We start from the raw sequence: 21,232 nt of genomic DNA on the forward strand, positions 1-21,232 counted from the left end.
CCCAATACATGTACAGAGTGGAATCATTCATTTTTACAATGATCCGCATGAAAATATTTTTGTATTCAATGTTTAATAACTCAATGCATGTTCATTCAAAACAATCCAGTCTTTACATCCGTGTTCAAATGGAGGCATTAGACATTTACAGTGGTTATGGTTACAGCATAGAGCTTTTCAACCTGGTTCACAAATTTTGTTGTGTCATGGCTTTTTTATTGCAACAGATAGAGTTACAGTTTCACCCTACATTATTGCATAGGTGAATTTAGCATAGCTGGTTGGAAGGCCGTCTGAAAACTCAGACAGAAGCCACTGTTATCCATCCACAGTATATTGAGTACTGATAAATTATTAACATGTTTGCAGTAGTTATTGGTACTGGTATCAAAGTATTGGTAACGTAATCTACTCCACCCAACACTTGTTCTCAATATATTAAGAGTGAAAATATTTAGTATTAAATCACATCCATCTGCACACTTGATTTATGAAAACACAATGGAAAAAAGCTATCTATCCCTGGGCTATCATTTTCAACGGTCGATTGGTTGTAAACTTAATCTCACAGATCTGATGCAGATAGCATCCACAGAAAGATTCCTAGACTTTCAAATGTGTTTTCCCTCAACAGTGAGAGAGAGCAGAGTTCTCTTCACTCATTAATTAGAATAGTCACACCCTCAAACACACAGTAACCGTCTTGAGGGATCTTTTCACTGCGTTGACTGTAGGACCAGAGATCGAAGCCTGTCCCCTTGACTTGTGTTATTAAAGCTTTCAGTGAGCTGGGTGAAGTTGCCCCTAGATGGTGATCTTGGGTCAGTTTCCCCATTAATGCGGATTGGGGGAGTGTAAGTTTATCCCAGATCTGTACCTAAGGGAAACTTCACCGAAGCCACAACGGGTTGAGGGAGGTGGTCAGTCTTGTGTTACTCCAACTTCTTAGTGTCGACACGTTTGGTCTTCTTGGCCAGAGCAACGGCATCGAGGTGCAGGTTACGGTTGAGGATGACAGAACCACAGGTGAGAGCCCCAGCCAGCGCACCAGCAAAGCCACACACAAACACGTCCTGACCTGCACACATAACACAAACATCAGCACGCAGTAGAAACCAGAGCCGATATAAACCTTTAGTAATACTGAAGTCAAACTTATCATATGTTTTAGACATATAGCTTCTCTCTGATATATCCATGGACCCAATCAGCCGTATAAGATACTGACCTGTGAGGTAGAGGTTCTTCAAGGGTGTCTGGGGCCTCACGGTGGCACTGCACTCAGCGCTGAAACGAGCTGTGCCATGGTCTGCTCCGTAGATCTCCCCTTTAGGGGCTCCAATGTAGTGCGTGTTTGTTATGGGTGTTCCAGCCTCGATGAACTCAACCTAAAGACGGACACAGAGAGAGAGAAATGGGAGATGTTGATGCCCTGTACCCAATGTATACTACTTTCCATCGAGGTATCAGGTTACAGCATTTGACAAAATGAAAAAAGGAAACTTGTCTAGGTTACAGCTTACCAGCGCATCCACCATAGAGATGTTAAGTTTCCCGGACAAGGCTGTCTACCAGAGTTTAGTACGAACGGGCCAAATGCTCTACCTTGTCCCTGGTAATCTTGGGGAAGACGCTCATCACCACCTCCAGAATCGAGTCACAGAAGATCTGCTTCAGCTCATTGTAATCAGTCCCTCTGTTGGTCACCTTGTCATCCTTCCACTCCTCAAACCACTCATAGTTAGCAAAGCTCACCAGACTCAGGGTGGACTTGCCTGTGAAGAATGGGGAAACGAAAAGGGGTTGAAACACGTCTGTTCAGCCTTCGTTCTGATGGCGTCGGATATTGTTAGTTGTGTGCATTTCCAATAAGTCTTAAGTTACAAGATGTTTTGGTATGGTGTAGATCAAGAGACCGAGCAGGTTGTTTCCAGGAACACGTTGCAACACTAATGCATCAACATTGGACAGTCAATAGAATGGAACAAATCAAATTAATGGACTTTGAAAGGGCATTTGCAACCACCTGGTACCTGATAGGACAACATACTACAGAATCCTGTAGTTTTCTAACTGTTGTCCTGTCTGTGTTACCATGAAGTAAATACAATAAAAATAACAAAAACAAAATCACAAAACAGTCTCACATCAGGAATAAAACTAGAACGAGGCCTAACACCCAACACTGCAACCCTCAGTAAAAGAAAGGATTGACCCAGAGACACCTGGAGGCGAGATGCCCAGGCCAATATGGCGAGAGCAGCCTCAACCGGTACAACTTGCCTCGAACCGAGTAATATGTAGGACATGAGCCAATGGATTGTGCTTCTTATACGAGCCAAGGGTTTAAATAAGTAAAGTCAGTGGATGATGCATTTCCAAGGATCGAAATAATGAAATAATTTAGTATGGTGAAAAACATCAGTGCCAGCACTAGTCTTGTTTCTGTACCTGGTGATCGTTCCTCCCAGGTGGGATCTTTGGCTGATGGAGAGGCCACAAAGAGGAGGGGCACACTTCTCGCTGACTCCTCCCGGTTTCCCTTCAGATAGGTGACAACCCTATAACATCCAGATAATGAGAGTAGTAAAATACTGTAGGCTCTTTAACACTACCGTAAAGAACACTTTACCCTTCTCTGATTCTGGCACAGACACATATACAGTGCATTTGGAAAGTATTCAGACCCCTTCACGTTGTTACGTTATAGCAGTACTCTAAAAAGGATTCAATTGTCCTCCCTCCCTAATCAACACGCAATACCCCATGATGACAAAGCAAAATGTTATCTTTTTTTAGGTTGGCAAATGTACATATTTATTTTTTCTAAATGAAATATCACATTTACATAAGTATTTAGACCCTTTACTCAGTACTTTGTGGAAGCGCCTTTGGCAGCTACTACAGCCTTGAGTCTTCTTGGGTATGACGCTACAAGCTTGGCACACCTGTATTTGGGGTGTTTCTCCCATTCTTCTCTGCAGATCCTCTCAAGCTCTGTCAGGTTGGATGTGGAGCTTCACTGCACAGCTATTTTCAGGTCTCTGCAGAGATGTTAGATTGGGTTCAAGTCCGGGCTCTGGCTGGGCCACTCAAGGATATTCAGGGACTTGTCCCGAAGCCACTTCTGCATTGTCTTGGCTGTGCGCTTAAGGTCGTTGTCCTGGAAGGGGAACCTTCGCCCCAGTGTGAGGTCCTGAGCAGGTTTTCATCAAGGATCTCTCTACTTAGCTCCATTCATATTTCCCCTATCCTGACTAGTCTTCCAGTCCCCATAGCATGATGCTGCCACCACACTTCACCGTAGGGATGGTATTGGCCAGGTGATGAGCGGTGCCTGGTTTGCTCCAGACGTGAAGCTTCACATTCAGACCAAAGAGTTCTTCCATGTAAAAATGATGGAGGTCTCCGTGTTCTTGGGGACCTTCAATACTGCAGACATTTTTTGGTACCCTTCCCCAGATCTGTGCCGACACAATCCCGTCGTCTCGGAGCTCTACGGACAATTCCTTCGACATCATGGCTTGGTTTTCGCACTGACCTGCAGTGTCAACTGTGGCACATTATATAGACAGGCGTGTGCCTTTCCAAATCATGTCCAATCAATTGAATTTACCACAGGTGGACTCCAATCAAGTTGTAGAAACAACTTAAGGATGATCAACGGAAACAGGATGCACCCGAGCTCAATGAGTCTCATAGCAAAGGGTCTGAATAGTTACGTAAATAAGGTAGTGGTTTTTTTTTTTGCAAAAAGAAAATCTAAAAAGCATTTTTTTGCTTTGTCATTATGGGGTACTGTGTGTAGATTTATGAGGGAAGAATGCAATTGAATACGTTTTAGAATAAGGCTGCAACGTAACAAAATGTGAAAGGGTCTGAATACTTTCCAAATGCACTGTAGACCATGCTTGTTAAACAGTGCGAATATCTATCGAGGTTCCAAACATGTTGTGAAACAAGTGCAGTGATGAGTGGCGAGTGTGTACTGATACTGTCTGTTTTGACGACACTGCATTTTAGTTGTTACCCAACAGATTACTGTTAACAGTACAATCTTTCATGCACACAGTGAAAGGGAGTGAAATACAGAATACATGACTAGACGCACTATCATGTACCGTAGGTTATGCAATGTCGCAGAAACTCACTTCTCTCTCAAAGTCCACACCACAAGACCTTACACAATGTCCGTCTTTGCAACACATCAGGGATACAGTTGAAGTCAGAGGTTTACACAGTCAATTAGTATTTGGTAGCATTGCCTTTAAATTGTTTAACTTGGGTCAAATGTTTTGGGTAGCCTTCCACGAGCTTCCGACAAGAAGTTGCGTGAATTTTGGCCCATTCCTCGTGACAGAGCTGGTGTAAGAGTCAGGTTTGTAGGCCTCCTTGCTCGCACACGCTTTTTCAGTTCTGCCCACACATTTTCTATAGGATTGAGGGCAGGGCTTTGCGATGGCCACTCCAATACCTTGACTTTGTTTTCCTTAAGCCATTTTGCCACAACTTTGGAAGTATGCTTGGGGTCATTGTCCATTTGGAAGACCCATTTGTGAACAAGCTTTAACTTCTTGACTGATGAATTGAGATGTTGCTTCAATATTTGCACATCATTTTCTATCCTCGTGATGCCATCCATTTTGTGAAGTGCACCAGTCCCTCCTGCAGCAAAGCACCCCCACAACATGATGCTGCCACCCCCGTGCTTCATAATATAATAATATATATATAATATAATAATATATGCCATTTAGCAGACGCTTTTATCCAAAGTGACTTACAGTCATGTGTGCATACATTCTACGTATGGGTGGTCCCAGGAATCGAACCCACTACCCTGGCGTTACAAGCGCCATGCTCTACCAACTGAGCTACAGAAGGACCATGGTTGGGATGATGCTCTTCGGCTTGCAAACCTCCCCATTTTCCTCCCAAACATAATGGTCATTACAGCCAAACAGTTCAACTTTTGTTTAATCAGACCAGGGGACATTTCTCCAAAAAGTACAATCTTTTTTCCCATGTGCAGTTGCAAATCGTAGTCTGGCTTTTTTAATGGCGGTTTTGGAGCAGGGGCTTCTTCCTTGCTGAGCAGCCTTTCAGGTTATGTCGATATAGGACTCGTTTTTACTGTGGATATATATACTTTGTACCCGTGTCCTCCAGCATCTTCACAAGGTCCTTTGCTGTTGTTCTGGGATTGATTTGCACTTTTCGCACCAAAGTACATTCATCTTTAGGAGACAGAACGCGTCTCCTTCCTGAGAGGTATGACGGCTGTGTGGTCCCATGGTGTTTATACTTATGTACCATTGTTTGTACAGGAGAACGTGGTACCTTCAGGCTTTTGGAAAATTCTCCCAAGGATGATCCAGACTTGTGGAGGTCTACAATTTTTCTTCTGAGGTCTTGGTTGATTTGTTTTGATTTTCCCATAATGTCAAGCAAAGAGCCACGGTGTTTGAAGGTAGGCCTTGAAATACATCCACAGGTACACCTCCAATTGACTCTAAGGACGTCCATTAGCCTAACAGAAGCTTCTAAAGCCATGACCACATTTTCTGGAATTTTCAAAGCTGTTTAAAGGCACAGTCAACTTAGTGTATGGTAACTTCTGACCCACTGGAATTGTGATAGTGAATTATAAGTGAAATTATCTGTCTGTAAACAATTGTTGGAAAACCTACTTGTGTCATGTAAAGTAGATGTCCTAACCAACTTGCCAAAACTATAGTTTGTTAACAAGAAATGTGTGGAGTGTATGTAAACTTCTGACTTCAACTGTACGTTAATAAGGACAAATAAGGTGTGAATTAAAATAAATATACAAGTCATTAGACAGTGGGGCCAATGGGGACATGCCAAACATCTAGGGTTAAACAAAGAGAGAGGAAGGACCTACAGTTCATCCAGGTTGTGCTCTGTGAAGATCCAGTAGTTGTCTGCTTTGAGGCCCAGGTCCTCCTTGGTTCCAGTCAGGCCCAGGAAGATGCTCAGACCTCCTTCCCCGTTTTTCATCATACCAAGCTGCTTCTGGATGGCTGCAGGGCATCACAAAATCATACAACAGTCATGATTAGTAGGGATGTGCATCTTTACAGAGGATTCTATACGTTTCTAGATAAAATGGGCTCCGATACGCTAAGCTTGAAACGATTCAGTTTGATTGGAGGAACAAATCGATGTAATGCACTAACATTTGTTGCATAAACACATTCATTTCAAATTACATTCTGCAGCTGTGATAAGGGATGAATAGGTCTATGGTGTATGATCAGGAATAAGCTTACACCTCATTGGTCAGCGCGCAAAGCTGCGGACAGCGTGCAGTTTAACTAGGCTACTGCCAGGGGTTGTTAGGCATGCAAAACTACTTGTAGAGCAATGACTGTCAACATAATTCCATACGTACTTCCGACAATGAATGAGAGGAAGCAAGTGTCTCAAAAGATTGTAATTTTACCCCCCCAATTGTGTTTTAGCAATTCGTAACATTTTAATCGATTTTCTGACCGATGCATGCTACATTTTGGATCGGTTTGGGGTCTCGATGCACTCATATCTTAAACATTTGAACCGGGGAAAAATGCCCATTGGTCAACTGTTACAGCGTTAATGATTAGGCATCACAAGTTCATAGAAACATTATGAGTAGGAAACAACATCTTGACAACGGCATCAATACAAGTGTCAACTAACAATGATGTTTTTTTTTTAAATGCAGATATCTTGAACATACACCCACACCATAATACCCTCACCCACCTGGCATGGCCTGGAGTTCCTTGGGCAGCAGCTTCTGGTAGGTGTTGAAGATGCCGGCGTTGGAGATGACCATTGGAGCATGCACATGGATCTCCTCCTGACCCTTCATCACGCTCACACCTGAAACCAATAGAACCAGATGTGGTCAAATCTGACCATCTGTGTGATCAACCAATTCACCTTTCAACCAATCAACCAGCCCTATTCACCAATAGCCTCGTTGTTGTCGTTGAACAGGATGCGGTTGACTGGGGCGCGGACGAGCACGGCCCCCCCGGCTTTCTCAATGATAGGGATCATGTGGTAGGCGATCTCACTGGCTCCTCCTATTGGGTACCAGGCGCCAGTCAGGTAGTGGCAGACCAGCAGGCTGTGCATGGAGAAGCTGCCATCCTTGGGCATGTTACCTGCAGTTACACACAACAAAATTGAGTCTTATAAAACCAAACACACAACAAAAAGAGATACAATTCATTTGGTCCATGTGGAAAGCGTGTCCCCCAAATGGCACAAATGAGTGAACTACATAGGGAACAGGGACGCAGTCTTTCATTGGAGATGGCTGTGGTTATGCTCTCCACTATCAGGAACTACAGCAGCCTACCGTAAGTGCCAAAGACGTAGCTGAAGACGGCCCTGAGGTCATTGTTCTCAGTCAGTTCGTTGACCACCTCGGTCACGCTGCGAGACGCCATGCGGAAGAAGAACGACAGACGATTGGCGAGGCCTGTGTACACCAGGAACTTGGCCAGGGGGACAGGAACGAGCTTCAGCAGACACAGGAACCAAACGCTGCGGCCTGCTTTCTGTTGATGGAATTCAGACATTTACACTACCGTTCAAAAGTTTGAGGGTCACTTAGAAATGTCCTTGTTGTTGAAAGAAAAGCACTTTCTTGGTCCATTAAAATAACATCAAATTGACCAGAAATACAGTGTAGTTATTGTTAATGTTGTAAATGACTATTATAGCTGGAAACGGTAGACTTTTTTATGAAATATCTACATAGACGTACAGAGGCCCATTATCAGCAACCATCCCTCCTGTGTTCCAATGACACGTTGCGTTAGCTAATCCAAGTTTATCATTTAAAAAAAGACTAATTGAGCATTAGAAACCCCTTTTGCAATTATGCTAGCACAGCTGAAAACTGTTTTCCTAATTAAATAAGCAATAAAAACTGGCCTCCATTAGACTAGTTGAGTATCTGGAGCGTCGGCATTTGTGGGTTCGATTACAGGCTCAAAACGGCCAGAAACAAAGAACTTTCTTCTGAAACTTGTCAGTCTATTCTTGTTCTGAAAAATGATGGCTATTCCATGCGAGAAATTGGCAAGAAACTGAAGATCTCATACAACGCTGTGTACTACTCCCTTCACAGAACAGCACAAACTGTCTCTAATTAGAATAGAAGGAGTGGGAGGCCCCGGTGCACAACTGAGCAAGAGGACAAGTACATTAGTGTCTAGTTTGAGAAACAGATGCCTCACAAGTCCTCAACTTGCAGGTTCATTAAATTGTACCCGCAAAACACCATTCTCAACGTCAACAGTGAAGAGGAGACTCCAGGATGCTGGCCTTCTAGGCAGAGTTGCAAAGAAAGAAAATAAAAACCATGAGGTTATTGATGACATCACGTAACAGCACCATACCTTGACCAGCCTCATGTACTCATCGATGGCCGCCTCCTCCCCAGGGAAGAACTTCTTCAGCTCGTCAGGGAAACGGTTCCTGCCGCTGTAGATGGGGTAGGTGCGCCTGTTCTCAGGAGGACCCAGCACCACCTGGTCAAATGGGTTGTCCAGCGGCTCCCACTGCAGCTGACCATTGGTCAGCTGGTCAAGCATACAGCGGAAGGGCTTATGCTCCAACAGGTCCCCAATGTAGTGGATACCTGAGGTGGAGGCATGATTGATTGATTGTATTATTAGAATGTTTTGTATCTAGGATGTCTAGCTCAAATCACATGGGCTTATAAGACACAGTATTATTGATTAATAGTTTGCATTTACAGTGTTACACTTAAACTCACTTTTTTTTTTTTACAAAACCAGGCTAGGGCTATAGCCCAGGACATGCGGTCAGGACATGCGGTCAGTTTTTTTAGGAACTAATTTGGTGTCTCAACTTACTGTTGAGAGTTGCAACAGTAGAATGCATTACGTACAATTTCTCTACATCCCATGGCAAAATGTTATTTTTTTAGTGTCAATAGGAGGGCAGGCTCTAAAATGTTTTGCAAAATTTCACTTAGGGCCCCCAAAAGGCTAGGGCCGGCTCTGTCTGCATGTGTGGTTATCTGATGTGGGTATATGCAAAACCCCAAGCCACCATGTAGAACCCCACCAACATCAAAGTTGCCCATCATTGATTTAGGTCAACATTAGAAATAGACCAGGTTCATGGCCACTACCATCTCTGAGTAGAGGAAGGTACCTACCACCTTGAGTAAGGAAAGGTAAACTGATAGCTGCCTTCTAGGTAAGGAAAGGTCAACTGATAAGAGCCTTCTCACCCACGTCAAACTCAAAGCCTTTCTCCGTAAAGGTGTGGCAGCAGCCTCCGGCCCGATCATGCTGCTCCAGAACCAGGACCCGCTTTCCAACCTTAGCCAGCAGCACCGCCAGCCCAAGACCACCAATTCCACTGCCAATGACAATGGCATCTAGTTTCTCAGGTACTTTACTGGCCAAGAAACCTGGTTGGGAAGAGTAAAAAAATATATTAAAACATTTAAACATACAATTAACAGAGATATTGACAGTTAAATATTCGTACATGAAACAAATAACGATGTGTTCCAGCAATATTATCCCCTGGGACTGTGCAAAGACAGCCTATAACCACGTTTCCATCTAAACCATTTCATGGGGATGAATTTTCCTGACCGATGGAGAAAAAAAAAGTCACGACCGCATTTTCATGGAAACATTCAAATGCAGTACAATTATGTAGGCCTAAATGCAAACAGAATTTGTTCGTTCAACATGGTGGGATCTTTGTGTCGGTAAAATGAACTTTGTGCACTACGTAATAACGCACAGCCTTTTTCTTTTCTCCGCAAAAAGTCAGTTTGATGGAAACACATGTCGTGGTTTTATGCAGATGTTTTAATATTCGCATGAAAATCTGTACCAAATTGGATGAAAACGTAGTTAGTGGAACTGAAACAAGTGTGTTTAGCAGCTATAAACGTGATATAATGCGGGTGGATTGCGTTTCAACAATGAGTTTAGTCACTAGTGCAGTACAGCAGCAATGTTCAGCTTGTGACGCAGTACTGTAGTTAACAGTGTAGCCATAGAACCGCTGACAACGATTTCCTAACAAACGAAATAGTTGTCTGACCTGCTTTCAACTCCAAATGAATGTTCTTGAGATACATGTGAACGACACAGCAATTGAATTATGCAACAAGATATAGCTTTCGAAACACACACACACACACACACACACACTGGACAAGGGTGACGGCCAAAAAATTAATTACAAAACGTAAATCTGTTTGCGCACATATTCCTAGGAAACTATATTTCGTGCATACATCGGTGATCGTCAAAACTTGTGTCTACGAGACTCACCCTGCTTCAGAACTTTGTTTTTCTCCTTCTTTTGGGTGACCAGTGGTTTAAGCGGCTCACGAGTGTCGATATCAAAAGGATTTGGTCCGGACGTACGGAACACATAGTTGTATACGAATGCAGCTAGAGCAGCACAAATGATTGCTACAATGATCCACATTTTACAAATTTTAAATCAGCGCACCTTCTCAATTGAAGTGGATACACACTTCCGCTTGCGAACAAGGTCTGCAATGGTTCCAGGCCACTTGGAACCCTCCCACGCATGACAGATAGCACAGTTGTTTAATGGTATTTGTGGTCGTATCTCCGTCGTTTTCAGCCAAAGAACATCGGGATTATTATAGTGTAAAAATAACCCTTTTCCTAACCTCAACCTAATCACCATAGCCTGCTACGCGAATGATCCTAACCTGCTGCGAAAAGTCAAATCTAACGTTATTCGACTTAAACTGAGTTTTACGTGCAGCCGGCTCATACGCCTACCCAGGCCAGTTTAATAGAATCCTCTCGTTATAAAATCTGGGAGAATAATATAATAATATACAGAGTTTTTTTTATCAGCTATGGGCGTTGTTATTATTAAATAGTGTAAAAATAACAACGCCCATAGTTGATTTAAAAAAACTGCTCATTCTCCCAAATTGTATAACGAGAGGATTCTATTAAACTGGCCCGGGTAGGCGTATGAGCCGGCTGCACGTAAAACTCAGTTTTAGTCGAATAACGTTAGATTTGTCTTTTCTCAGCAGGTTAGGATCATTCACGCAGCAGGCTATGGTGATTGGGTTGAGGTTAGGAAAGGGGTTCACTTATAACCAAAAAAATATACTGAACAAAAATATAAACGCAACCATTTCAAATATTTTACTGGGCTACAGTTCATATAGGGAAATTAGTCAATTGAAATCATTTAATTGGGCCCTAATCTATGGATTTCCCATGACTGGGCAATGGCCCACCCACTTGGGAGCCAGGCCCAGCCAAACATAATTCGTTTTCCCCCACAAAAGGGCTTTATTACACCCAGACAGCTTCATCAGCTGTCTGGTATCAAATGATCCCACAAGTGAAGAAGCCGGATGTTCACTTTCAGGGATGCAACAAGATGGCGCCGACAGAGACGGTCGCCTCAGGTCCTTAGAAAACTATGCAGTTATTTGTTTTATGTATTTTATCTTACATTGTTAGCCCAGATAATCTGAAGTGTTTTTACATACAGCCGGGAAGAACTATTGGATATAAAAGCTGACCGGAAACACGACCGCAAGGTGACCGGAAACACGACCAAACACAAACAGTGCAGCTATTCCCTCCACAAGGCAATCAAACAAGCAAAGGTTCAGTATAGAGAGTCGCAATTCAACGACTCAAACACGAGACTACAGTCAATCATGGATTACAAAAAGAACCAGCCCTGTCGCAGATACCGACATCTTGCTCCCAGACAAATTAAACAACTTCTTTGCTTGTTTTGAGGACAATACAGTGCCACTGACACAGCCCTCGACCAAAGCCTGTGGGCTCTCCTTCTACGTGGCCAATGTGAGTAAAACATTTAAACGTGTTAACCCTCGCAAGGCTGCTAGCCCAGACGACATCCCCAGCCGCGTCCTCAGGGCATGCGCAGACTAGCTGGCAGGTGTGTTTGACATGTTCAACAAATCCCTATCCCAGTCTGTTGTCCCCACTTGCTTCAGGATGGCTCCATTGTCCCTGTTCCCAAGAAAGCTAAGGTAACTGAGCTAAACAACTATCACCCTGTAGCACTCACTTCCGTCATCATGAAGTGCTTTGAGAGACTAGTCAAGGAACATATCACCTCCACCCTACCTGATAACCTAGACTCACTCCAATTTGCTTACCGCCCCAACAGGTTCACTGACGATGCAATCGCCATCACACTGCCCTATCCCATCTGGACAAGAGAAATACCTATGTACGAATGCTGTTCATTGACTACATATCAGCATTTAACACCATAGTACCCTTCCAAACTCATCATTAGGGTCTCGACCCCGCCCTGTGCAACTGGGTCCTGGACTTTGACGGACCACTCCCAGGTGGTGAAGATTGAAAACAACATCTCCACCCCGCTGATCCTCAACACTGGGGCCCCACGAGGGTGAGTTCCCAGCCCTCTCCTGTACTCCCTGTTCACCCATGACTTTGTGGCCATGCACGCTTCCAACTCAATCATCAAGTTTGCAGATAACACTACAGTGGTAGGCCTGATTACCAACAATGACGAGACAGCCTACAGGGAGATGAGGGCGCTCGGAGTGTGGTGTCAGGAAAATAACCTCTCACTCAACGTTAACAAAACAAAGGAGATGGTAGTGGACTTCAGGAAACAGTAGAGTAGAGGGAGTTAAGTTCCTCGGCATACACATCACGGACAAACTGAAATGGTCCACCCACACAGACAGCGTGGTGAAGAAGGCCCAACAGCGCCTCTTCAACCTCAGGAGGCTGAAGAAATTTGTCTTGTCATCTAAAACACTCAAACTTTTACAGATGCACAATCAAGAGCATCCTGTCGGGCTGTATCACTGCCTGGTACGGCACTTGCACCGCCCTCAACCGCAAGGCTCTCCAGAGGGTAGTGCGGTCTGCACAACGCATCACCGGGGGCAAACTACCCTCCAGGACACCTACAGCACCCGATGTCACAGGAAGGCCAAAAAGATCAAGGACAACCACCCGAGCCACTGCCTGTTCCCCCGCTATCATCCAGAAGGCGAGGTCAGTGCAGGTACATCAAAGGTATCCCTAGTCACATTAAATAACGCCACTTTAATAATGTTTACATATCCTACATTACTCACTGCATATGTATATTCTTTATTCTACACTGCATCTTGCCTATGCCGCACGCCATCCCTCATCCATATATTTATATGTACATATTCTTATTTATCCATTTACATGTATGTGTATAAGGTAGCTGTTGGGAATTTGTTAGATTACTTGTTACATTTTACTGCATAGTCGGAACTAGTAGCACAAGCATTTCTCTACACTCGCGTTAAATGCTAACCATGTGTATGTGACCAATAAAATTTGATTTGAGGGATGTAAACAAATTTGTGCACAAAATTTGAGATCAGCTTTTTGTGCACATGGTAAATTCTGGGATATTTTTATTTCAGCCCATGAAACCTACATGTTGCGTTTTATTTTTGTATAGTATAAGTCGGCTCAAAACAAAAGTGACTTAAGTTAGCATGTGGAGTAATGAGTAGGATTCTGTTTTCACTTGCAAAAGTGATTGCTTTGAGAACTCGTTTGAAAATTCAATTTTTTTTGACCACGTAAGGGAGTGGCGCAGATTCTTGTTCGATTTGAGCTTGCCACTCCTCCCTCACTGGCTTCGCCTGGTGAAGTGATGGCCCATAGGCATGTTCAAACCGGGCCATTTTATCCGACTGCTGCCACCGATTGAACATAGTCTCTAAAGAACATATCACTTGGTCATGCATTACATAAATGTGTTGACAAGACAGAAAATTATGCCATTACATGCCTCACCCATATTTCACATGAAAATAGTGGACAGTGAAAACATTCATATTTTTTTATTTAAAAAAACAACAGTATCATGAGCAAGTTAAATACTAAAACAATTGTGCAAAAACTGAAAAGGTATCCCAAAGTACAAAATACGGTATAGTTTCCCCACACAGAAAATTCATACAAGATGTTAGTTTTATGCAAGTATTTTCATTGTCAATGAGAAATGCAGTGAATATACAGTACCAGTCAAAAGTTAAGACACACCTACACACTCAAGGATTTGACTTTCTTTTTACTATTTTCCTTCAAAGAATCCTCCATTTGCAGCAATTACAGTCTTGCAGACCTCTGGCATTCTAGCTGTCAATTTGTTGAGGTAATCTGAAGAGATTTCACCCCATGCTCCCTGAAGCACCTCCCACAAGTTGGATTGGCTTGATGGGCACTTCTTACGTACCGTACGGTCAAGCTGCTCCCACAACAGCTCAATAGGGTTGAGATCCAGTGACTGTGCCGGACACTCCATTATAGACATAATACCAGCTGACTGCTTCCCTAAATAGTTCTTGCATAGTTTGGAGCTGTGCTTTGGGTCATTGTCCTGTCATAGGAAGAAATTTGCTCCAATTGAGTGCCGTCCACAGAGTATGGCATGGCGTTGCAAAATGGAGTGATAGCCTTTCTTCTTCAAGATCTCTTTTACCCTTTAGAAATCTCCCACTTCACAACCACCAAAGCACCCCAGACAATCACATTACCTCCACCATGCTTGACAGATGGCGTCAAGCACTCCTCCAGCATATTTTCTGCATCTCACGTTCTTCTTTGTGATCTGAACACCTCAAACTTAGATTTGTCTGTCCATAACACTTTTTCCCAAGCTTCCTGTCCAGTATGTGTTTTTTTGCCCATCTTTTCTTATTATTGGCCAGTCTGAGATATGGCTTTTTCTTTGCAACTCTGCCTAGAAGGCAAGCATCCTGGAGTCGCCTCTTCACTGTTGATGTTGACTGGTGTTTTTAACGTACTATTTAATGAAGCTGCCAGTTGAGGTGTCTGTTTCTCAAACTAGACACTAATGTACTTGTCCTCTTGCTCAGTTGTGCACCGGGGCATCTCATTTACAACATTAACAATGTCTACACTGTATTTCCGATCAATTTGATGTTATTTTAAAAATGGACCAAAAAAAAAGTGTTTTTCTTTCAAAAACAAGGACATTTCTAAGTGACCCTCAAACTTTTGAACGGTAGTGTAAATAAGGATGTGAAACGTCCTTTCCTGTGGCGGTCATCATGAGAGCCAGTTTCATCATAGAACTTGGTTTTTGCGACTGCACTTGAAGAAGCTTCCAGTTTTTGAAACTTTCCAGATTGACTGACCTTCATGTCTTAAAGTAATGATGGACTGTCATTTCTCTTTGTTTATTTGAGCAATTCTTGCCATAATATTAACTTGGTCTTTTACAAAATAGGGCTACCTTCTGTATACCACCCCTACCTTGTCACAACACAATTGATTGGCTCAAACGCATTAAGGAAATAAATTCCTTAAATTAACAGGGCACACATGTTAATTGAAATGCATTCCAGGTGACAACCTCATGAAAGAATGCCAAGTGTGTGCAAAGCTGTCAAGGCAAAGGGTGGCTACTTTGAAGAATCTCATATATATATATTTTTTTAACACTTTTTTGGTTACTACACGATTCCATATTTTATTTCATAGTTTGTCTTCACTATTATTCTACAATGTAGAAAATAGTAAAAATACCAAAAAACCCTTGAATAAGTAAGTGTCCAAACTTTTGACTGGTACTGTATAACACACCAGTGTTCCATCAGCATTGTTTAGTTCATTCTGACATACTTTTTATTTTGGGGAAAATTCAGAACATAGTAAAGGACATGTTCTGTAAAGGATGGCTATGATAACATTGCAATACAAAAAAAATATAAAGGAAAAGTTAAGTCTGTGGGGCGAATTAAATTCATGTGTAGACCTACGCCTTCTGTCAGGAGGGCATGTGGAGCCGTGATAAAAGTTCAAGCACTTTTGATCCCTTGCCACTGGGGGAGTCATGGTTATCTCGTGGGGTCATCTCCAGCCCATAGAGGTGCTCAAGGAAGCTATACAGGGAGGCTAGCTGATCTGGGTACCCCTGTTGAAACACACGCAGAAGCTTGAAAAGCTTGTCCAGTGCATTGCTCAGGCCCTCCTGAGGCAGGGGGATTGCCATCCTATCAATGGGGAACACGATGCAAAGCTGCCGGCCAGGGGCCTCCAGGGGCCCCATGCTCACTATGTAGGGCTGAGCGTGGGAGGCAGACTCTGGGCCCTCCAAGGAGGTAGGGTCACAGAATAAGGAGGACACCTCGGTGTCCATCTGTAGAGGAACAAAGGAGGAAAGGTCTTTCAAGGGGGTTCTTCAATTACATTCCTTCGAAAAGTAATTGTTACCCTTCTAAAGTTGCCAACAATTTCCTTCTAAAACTCCACTAGTTCACAAACTGTTACTCTATATGGCAATGAGGAAATGTCTGAGTTTATTACTCTGATCAGGAAGTATAAAAAAAAAATGTAAACTGTTGCTCACCGGTACAATGTCCACCAGATACCGAATGGCCTGCCTGACACTGTTCCTGGAGGGTAAGGAGGCTCTACTGGTGTTTGTTGGTGGTAGTACATAGATCAGGACCTTCAGCATAGTCAGGGTGTAGGAGTCTGCAGAGGAATCGGAGGGGAACAAATATGTGAAACTTGGCATAAAACAACTCAAAACAAAACACAGCAATGTACTCTGACCCCTGAGTAAATCATACAGATCATTTTCAGTCAGTCTGTCAATGGTTTATTAGGAGGTTAACTGTAAAGTGTCTATTGCATGTATACTGAACAAAAAAATAAACGCAACATGCAACAATTTCAACGTTTTTTACTGAGAAATAAACATTTTGTGCATATGGACAATTTCTGAGATTGTATATTTCATGAAACATGGGACCAACACTTTACATGTTGCGTTTATATTTTTGTTCATTGTAGTTAACCTCTGACCTCCTTGCTGTGTGGCAGCCAGTTGGAGAAGTGCTGAGATGTCTGGGTGTTTTTCGCACTCTGCGATCTGGTACAACCTGGGCAACACGAAAGACGACCACTGGGCAAGGAAAGAGTGGCCTTTACCTGGGAACATCCTCTCAAACTCCAAGTCAATCTGAACAAAGAAACACCTTTCAGATCCCAATAAAACACGTAGTCACCAATGGGTTGTTCCACTTCAAAAAGCACAAGAGGATTTTTTTTACACCCACCGACTCAAATTGTTCTGAAATCGTTTGTTGTTTGGAAACTGGTACAACAATCAATTCCACAAATATTCTAGTTTAAAAATATAGATTTTATCGTCTGAGAAATTAAGCTAATTGATTGCATCCAAATAGGCCATTTGAATTTATAGAACTCATATCATAATCAATAAATAGACATGAGGAATCCAAAGGAATACTCAAGTGGCCAGCTTTTGACCACTTCCTTGATTCCTCATACAGTATCTTACCTCATTGTTAGTAAAAAAGTTTGGTTCAAATTGGATGTTAGGTATTATAATATTTCAGAAATATATGAATCCTATAAATGAAAAACGGGCCATTTTGGGCGAAATCAATCAGCTTAATTTCTCAGAGATTGAATTATATATCATTAAAATAATGTTGCGGGAATGCTAACCTTATCAGTCTCTAACTTCAGAAACAAATTCATAACAATTTGAGATGGTGGGTGTCATACCTGGCTGAAATGACATGGGATAAACCTAATTACAAGTCTATCTGTGGCCTTTCTAGTCAAGTGAGCATCAGTGGCTTTCTCCATGAAGACTGGACTCACCGTGGCGGGTACATCAAGAAAACGTGGGTACTCAGCCAACACAGCCCTCATACTAGGCCGCGTGTTGCTGATCCACCTCCTGCGTGCGTTGAATGTGAGGTCCATAGCACCGTGTATGGCAGGCAGATTCCTGGTCAGGGGCCTGGTTTTCTTCATCAGCTCCACCCACCTCTGCGTCTCCTCACTGGACTGGCTCTCCAGGAGCCCAGGTCCCGATCGAGGTCCAGCGGGGTCCAACAGACCTGGTTCTGGCCGACGCCTCTTCAGCACATACTTCTTCTTGTGGTCTTCAAGGGTGCGTCGAGAGTTGCGCAGGCGCGTCTCAATGTAACCCGTACGGGACAAAGGGTCGTACAAGTGTTCCTACACAGAGAGAGAGAAAATGAAAAGACATAATTGTCTGTTCAGTAAGTGAGAATTATGTGAATCCTACACTACTAATCAATTGAACTCACGATGCCATTGATGCCAGCAGAAGGTGCACAGAGTCTGAGTCCTGGGAAGAGTTCCACTATGTGCTCTGCCAGCATTGTCTTCTGAGCAGAGGTAGGGTAGCTGCAGAGGACAGGAGATTAAACGTCAGAAACACTTACAAAACATTGAGTCTAAATAGAAGAGAAAAATCTCAGATTTCTCAGTCCCTTCCCTTCTCATCCCAAACACACATACAATCAGCTCCTCACAATCCAAACTCCTCCACGATGAAGGACACGGAGAACTTTATGAGCTTTCTGCGGGACAGCTCACACAGACAGCCCTCCCTCTCGTACTCCCGCACCACCTCAGGACACATCTGCTCCAGCCACAGGCGCAGGCGACCTACAAAGTCCTGTGGACCAGCCTCCACCTGCTCCTGCCCAAACTCACCGGCCTCCACACCACTCTGAGAATGACAGTTTTAGATAAGTTAAGGACTGAGGATCAGATTATGTCAATTAACATTTAGCGCCTAATATGTTTTATGAGATTGTGAGGTCGGCGATCGAGGACTGAGTAGATGTGCTTTACTCACATTGGCAGGATGAGGCAGAGGCAGAGCAAGGGCCTCCTCAGCCATGCAGCATCTCTCCATATCAGGCCGCTCTGTTTTGATGTTGGCTGGGCTGAAGCAGGGGTGCAATGCATCCTGGGGCTTGGCAGCCATCTCTCCCTCCACGGACACAGCCACAGTCCTCAGGTCTCCTTCATGCAGCCTGTGGTCATCTGCAACTGAACATTAGCAGAGAGGAGACAATGAGGAAGAGCATGAGAAGTAGCCTAGCAAGCCGCCTGATCTCGCAAACTGACATGAATGGTTCGCTGTACGGATATACCATTCATGTAAGCTCGCGATATCAGGCAGCTTGCGAGGCTACATTCAGTACACTGCAAGTCACGATATCAAGAGAGGCTCTCTCACTTAGGCATTCTTTCACTACATTGAGTCAGGACTTACAGTGAGTGGCACCGCCCCCGTCAATAAGGGCCATGTCTTCATTGTGCTCAGTCTTGTACACTCTGTTCATCAGCTCCCACTCCTCTGGGATCCCCATGCCCTGACCCTCCTCAAAGTCCACCATCACTGGCCCAGCCGACACAAGGTCAAATGGGTCAGGCAGTCCAGCACAGTCCTCCACCACCTCCTGGGGATGGGGCTCCACGGTGGTCCTTTGTGATGCTTGGGAGGTTGAGCAAGTGGTCTGACCCATTGGATTCTTAATGTTGCCACGCCCACCACCCCCCCTCGGTCCTGTGTTACAGAATGCCTCTGAAGACCCAGCCTGCACCCTCCAGTCACCCCCACTGGGGGCCTCTAACCTCTGCTTCAGTCCCAGGGTGTCCTGGTCCCTCTGGGTCAATGAGGAGAGTCCCTGCTGCTGGTCCCCTTGGAGCCCGGTTAACAGACGCACAGTCTCACACAGCACAGACTCCACTGCTGTACGCACTGCCTCCTCAATGGCCCCGCCCAGTCTGTCCCTCAGGAAGCTGATGGACAACTGGATATCCATCTTGGCACAGCTCTCCCTGGATGTCTCTGTGACTTTAGACACCAACTTCAGGCTCTATGAGATGATATGTAGCTAGTCTATTCAAAAGCCACCAAACCTTGGTATTGCCAAAGATTCTCTAGTATAAGTTATTGCTTAAGTTCTTCCTCTCTGATTGATATGACCACATCTCTAAGCCTCTCTCACTTGGAGCGTCAACTAGAGATACACACTGAGTAATATGAATTTTACTAAGAACAATCATATTAGCTCTTCACCCTAAAACTACAGATATCTTGGCAACCCAAAAACCAATGTCAACATAGCTAGCTAAGCTAGTAACATTACTACCATATTATGCGTTAGACTGGTGAATACATTCAGTTTTGCAACTGACTAGGTATCCCCTTTTCCTGTTGTTGTCCCCATTATTATAGCTAGCAACAAAACAGGCTCTAGCTAGCTAATCATTTCCTACAAGCTATCGCTGTAAAATTAACAGATTAATTCAACTAGTTAACGTCACCAACATTTCACAGCAAATTATCGAAAAAATACTTGAAGTCTACGCGGGATTGGGACTTTAAACCAAAGTAAAACATTAATACATAAATTTTTGAAGCGTTCTAGCTAGCTAGCTATCGATTCTAGCTAGCTATCGTCCCCTAAATAAAACGTCATCGGCAAGAGGCAGCAAGCGTCAGAAGAGAATGGTGTGAAGCCATACAGAGATTTCAGCCATGGTATTCTCATTTTTCTTATGTTGTTTACCTAACAAGCATCAGGTGACTATTTTTCAGGAATACTCAGGTACTTCAATTTATTAGTTTGTTCTTGTATGACCGGAAGTCCTATTTTCTTTACAAACTTACGAAGATTGAAAGCTGTATTTATTTTTTATGTATGCAATAAATAACTAAGATACTGTTTTAAAGGGCATACAGGTCTGCTCTGACTTTACACGGTTATTGTTCTATTTAGTTATTAATACTCATTTCCAAAAAAGTCTTAGGAACATGTAAAACATTTTTTATTCATTTTCTTCATGTTCAGTTTTCATATGCACTTAAAAGTAGGTACCCTTTTATTTAAATGATTAATTTGTATTTTATTTCTCAGAATAGTTCCTGATTACACTAAAGAGGGTTTTTAGTCTCTCTTACTACAATAACCCTTGGTTTGGTGTCACTACAATGGAAAATACCTTTGGTGGTAATATTCTACACTTGGAATGTGACCCCTTTGGTCACTTTTTAATTGTCTTGTGATCAGTTACAATGACATTATGCTCATTACTGTAAACTTCTACGGGTACAACACCAAACATGAGAATGAGGAGTTACTTGAATCTATAGAGAAACATATACTTCATTGGTTATCTAAATTTCCCAATTCGTGATTATTGATAGGAGGGGACTTTAACATGACTATAGATAATTAAACTGATAGATGACCCCCAGGTAGACCAACCAATCAGAATTTGGGTTTAATACTTTTTATGGAAAAGTTTGATCT

At 43.2% G+C, this 21,232-nt stretch overlaps 2 protein-coding genes across 2 annotated transcripts; both read right to left on the minus strand.

The window, feature by feature from the left end:
* Positions 1-54: 54 nt before the first annotated feature.
* On the minus strand, positions 55-10,738 carry LOC124016441 (all-trans-retinol 13,14-reductase-like). Its single transcript, XM_046332013.1, has 11 exons — positions 10,350-10,738; positions 9,284-9,466; positions 8,421-8,662; positions 7,373-7,574; positions 6,978-7,175; positions 6,769-6,888; positions 5,906-6,044; positions 2,452-2,561; positions 1,606-1,775; positions 1,229-1,388; positions 55-1,078 (listed from the first exon to the last, which is right to left on the minus strand). Exons 1-11 carry the CDS (start codon positions 10,507-10,509, stop codon positions 933-935), a joined length of 1,830 nt encoding a protein of 609 aa, XP_046187969.1. The 5' UTR covers positions 10,510-10,738; the 3' UTR covers positions 55-932.
* Positions 10,739-15,566: 4,828 nt separating this feature from the next.
* On the minus strand, positions 15,567-20,492 carry LOC124015708. The gene is made up of 8 exons (XM_046331118.1): positions 19,186-20,492; positions 18,763-18,959; positions 18,434-18,633; positions 18,206-18,305; positions 17,751-18,113; positions 16,923-17,079; positions 16,462-16,589; positions 15,567-16,251 (listed from the first exon to the last, which is right to left on the minus strand). Exons 1-8 carry the CDS (start codon positions 19,736-19,738, stop codon positions 15,880-15,882), a joined length of 2,070 nt encoding a protein of 689 aa, XP_046187074.1. The 5' UTR covers positions 19,739-20,492; the 3' UTR covers positions 15,567-15,879.
* Between the last annotated feature and the right edge of the window lie 740 nt (positions 20,493-21,232).

This window comes from Oncorhynchus gorbuscha, linkage group LG26 (assembly GCF_021184085.1).
Source record: "Oncorhynchus gorbuscha isolate QuinsamMale2020 ecotype Even-year linkage group LG26, OgorEven_v1.0, whole genome shotgun sequence".
Taxonomy (NCBI): Eukaryota; Metazoa; Chordata; class Actinopteri; order Salmoniformes; family Salmonidae; genus Oncorhynchus; species Oncorhynchus gorbuscha.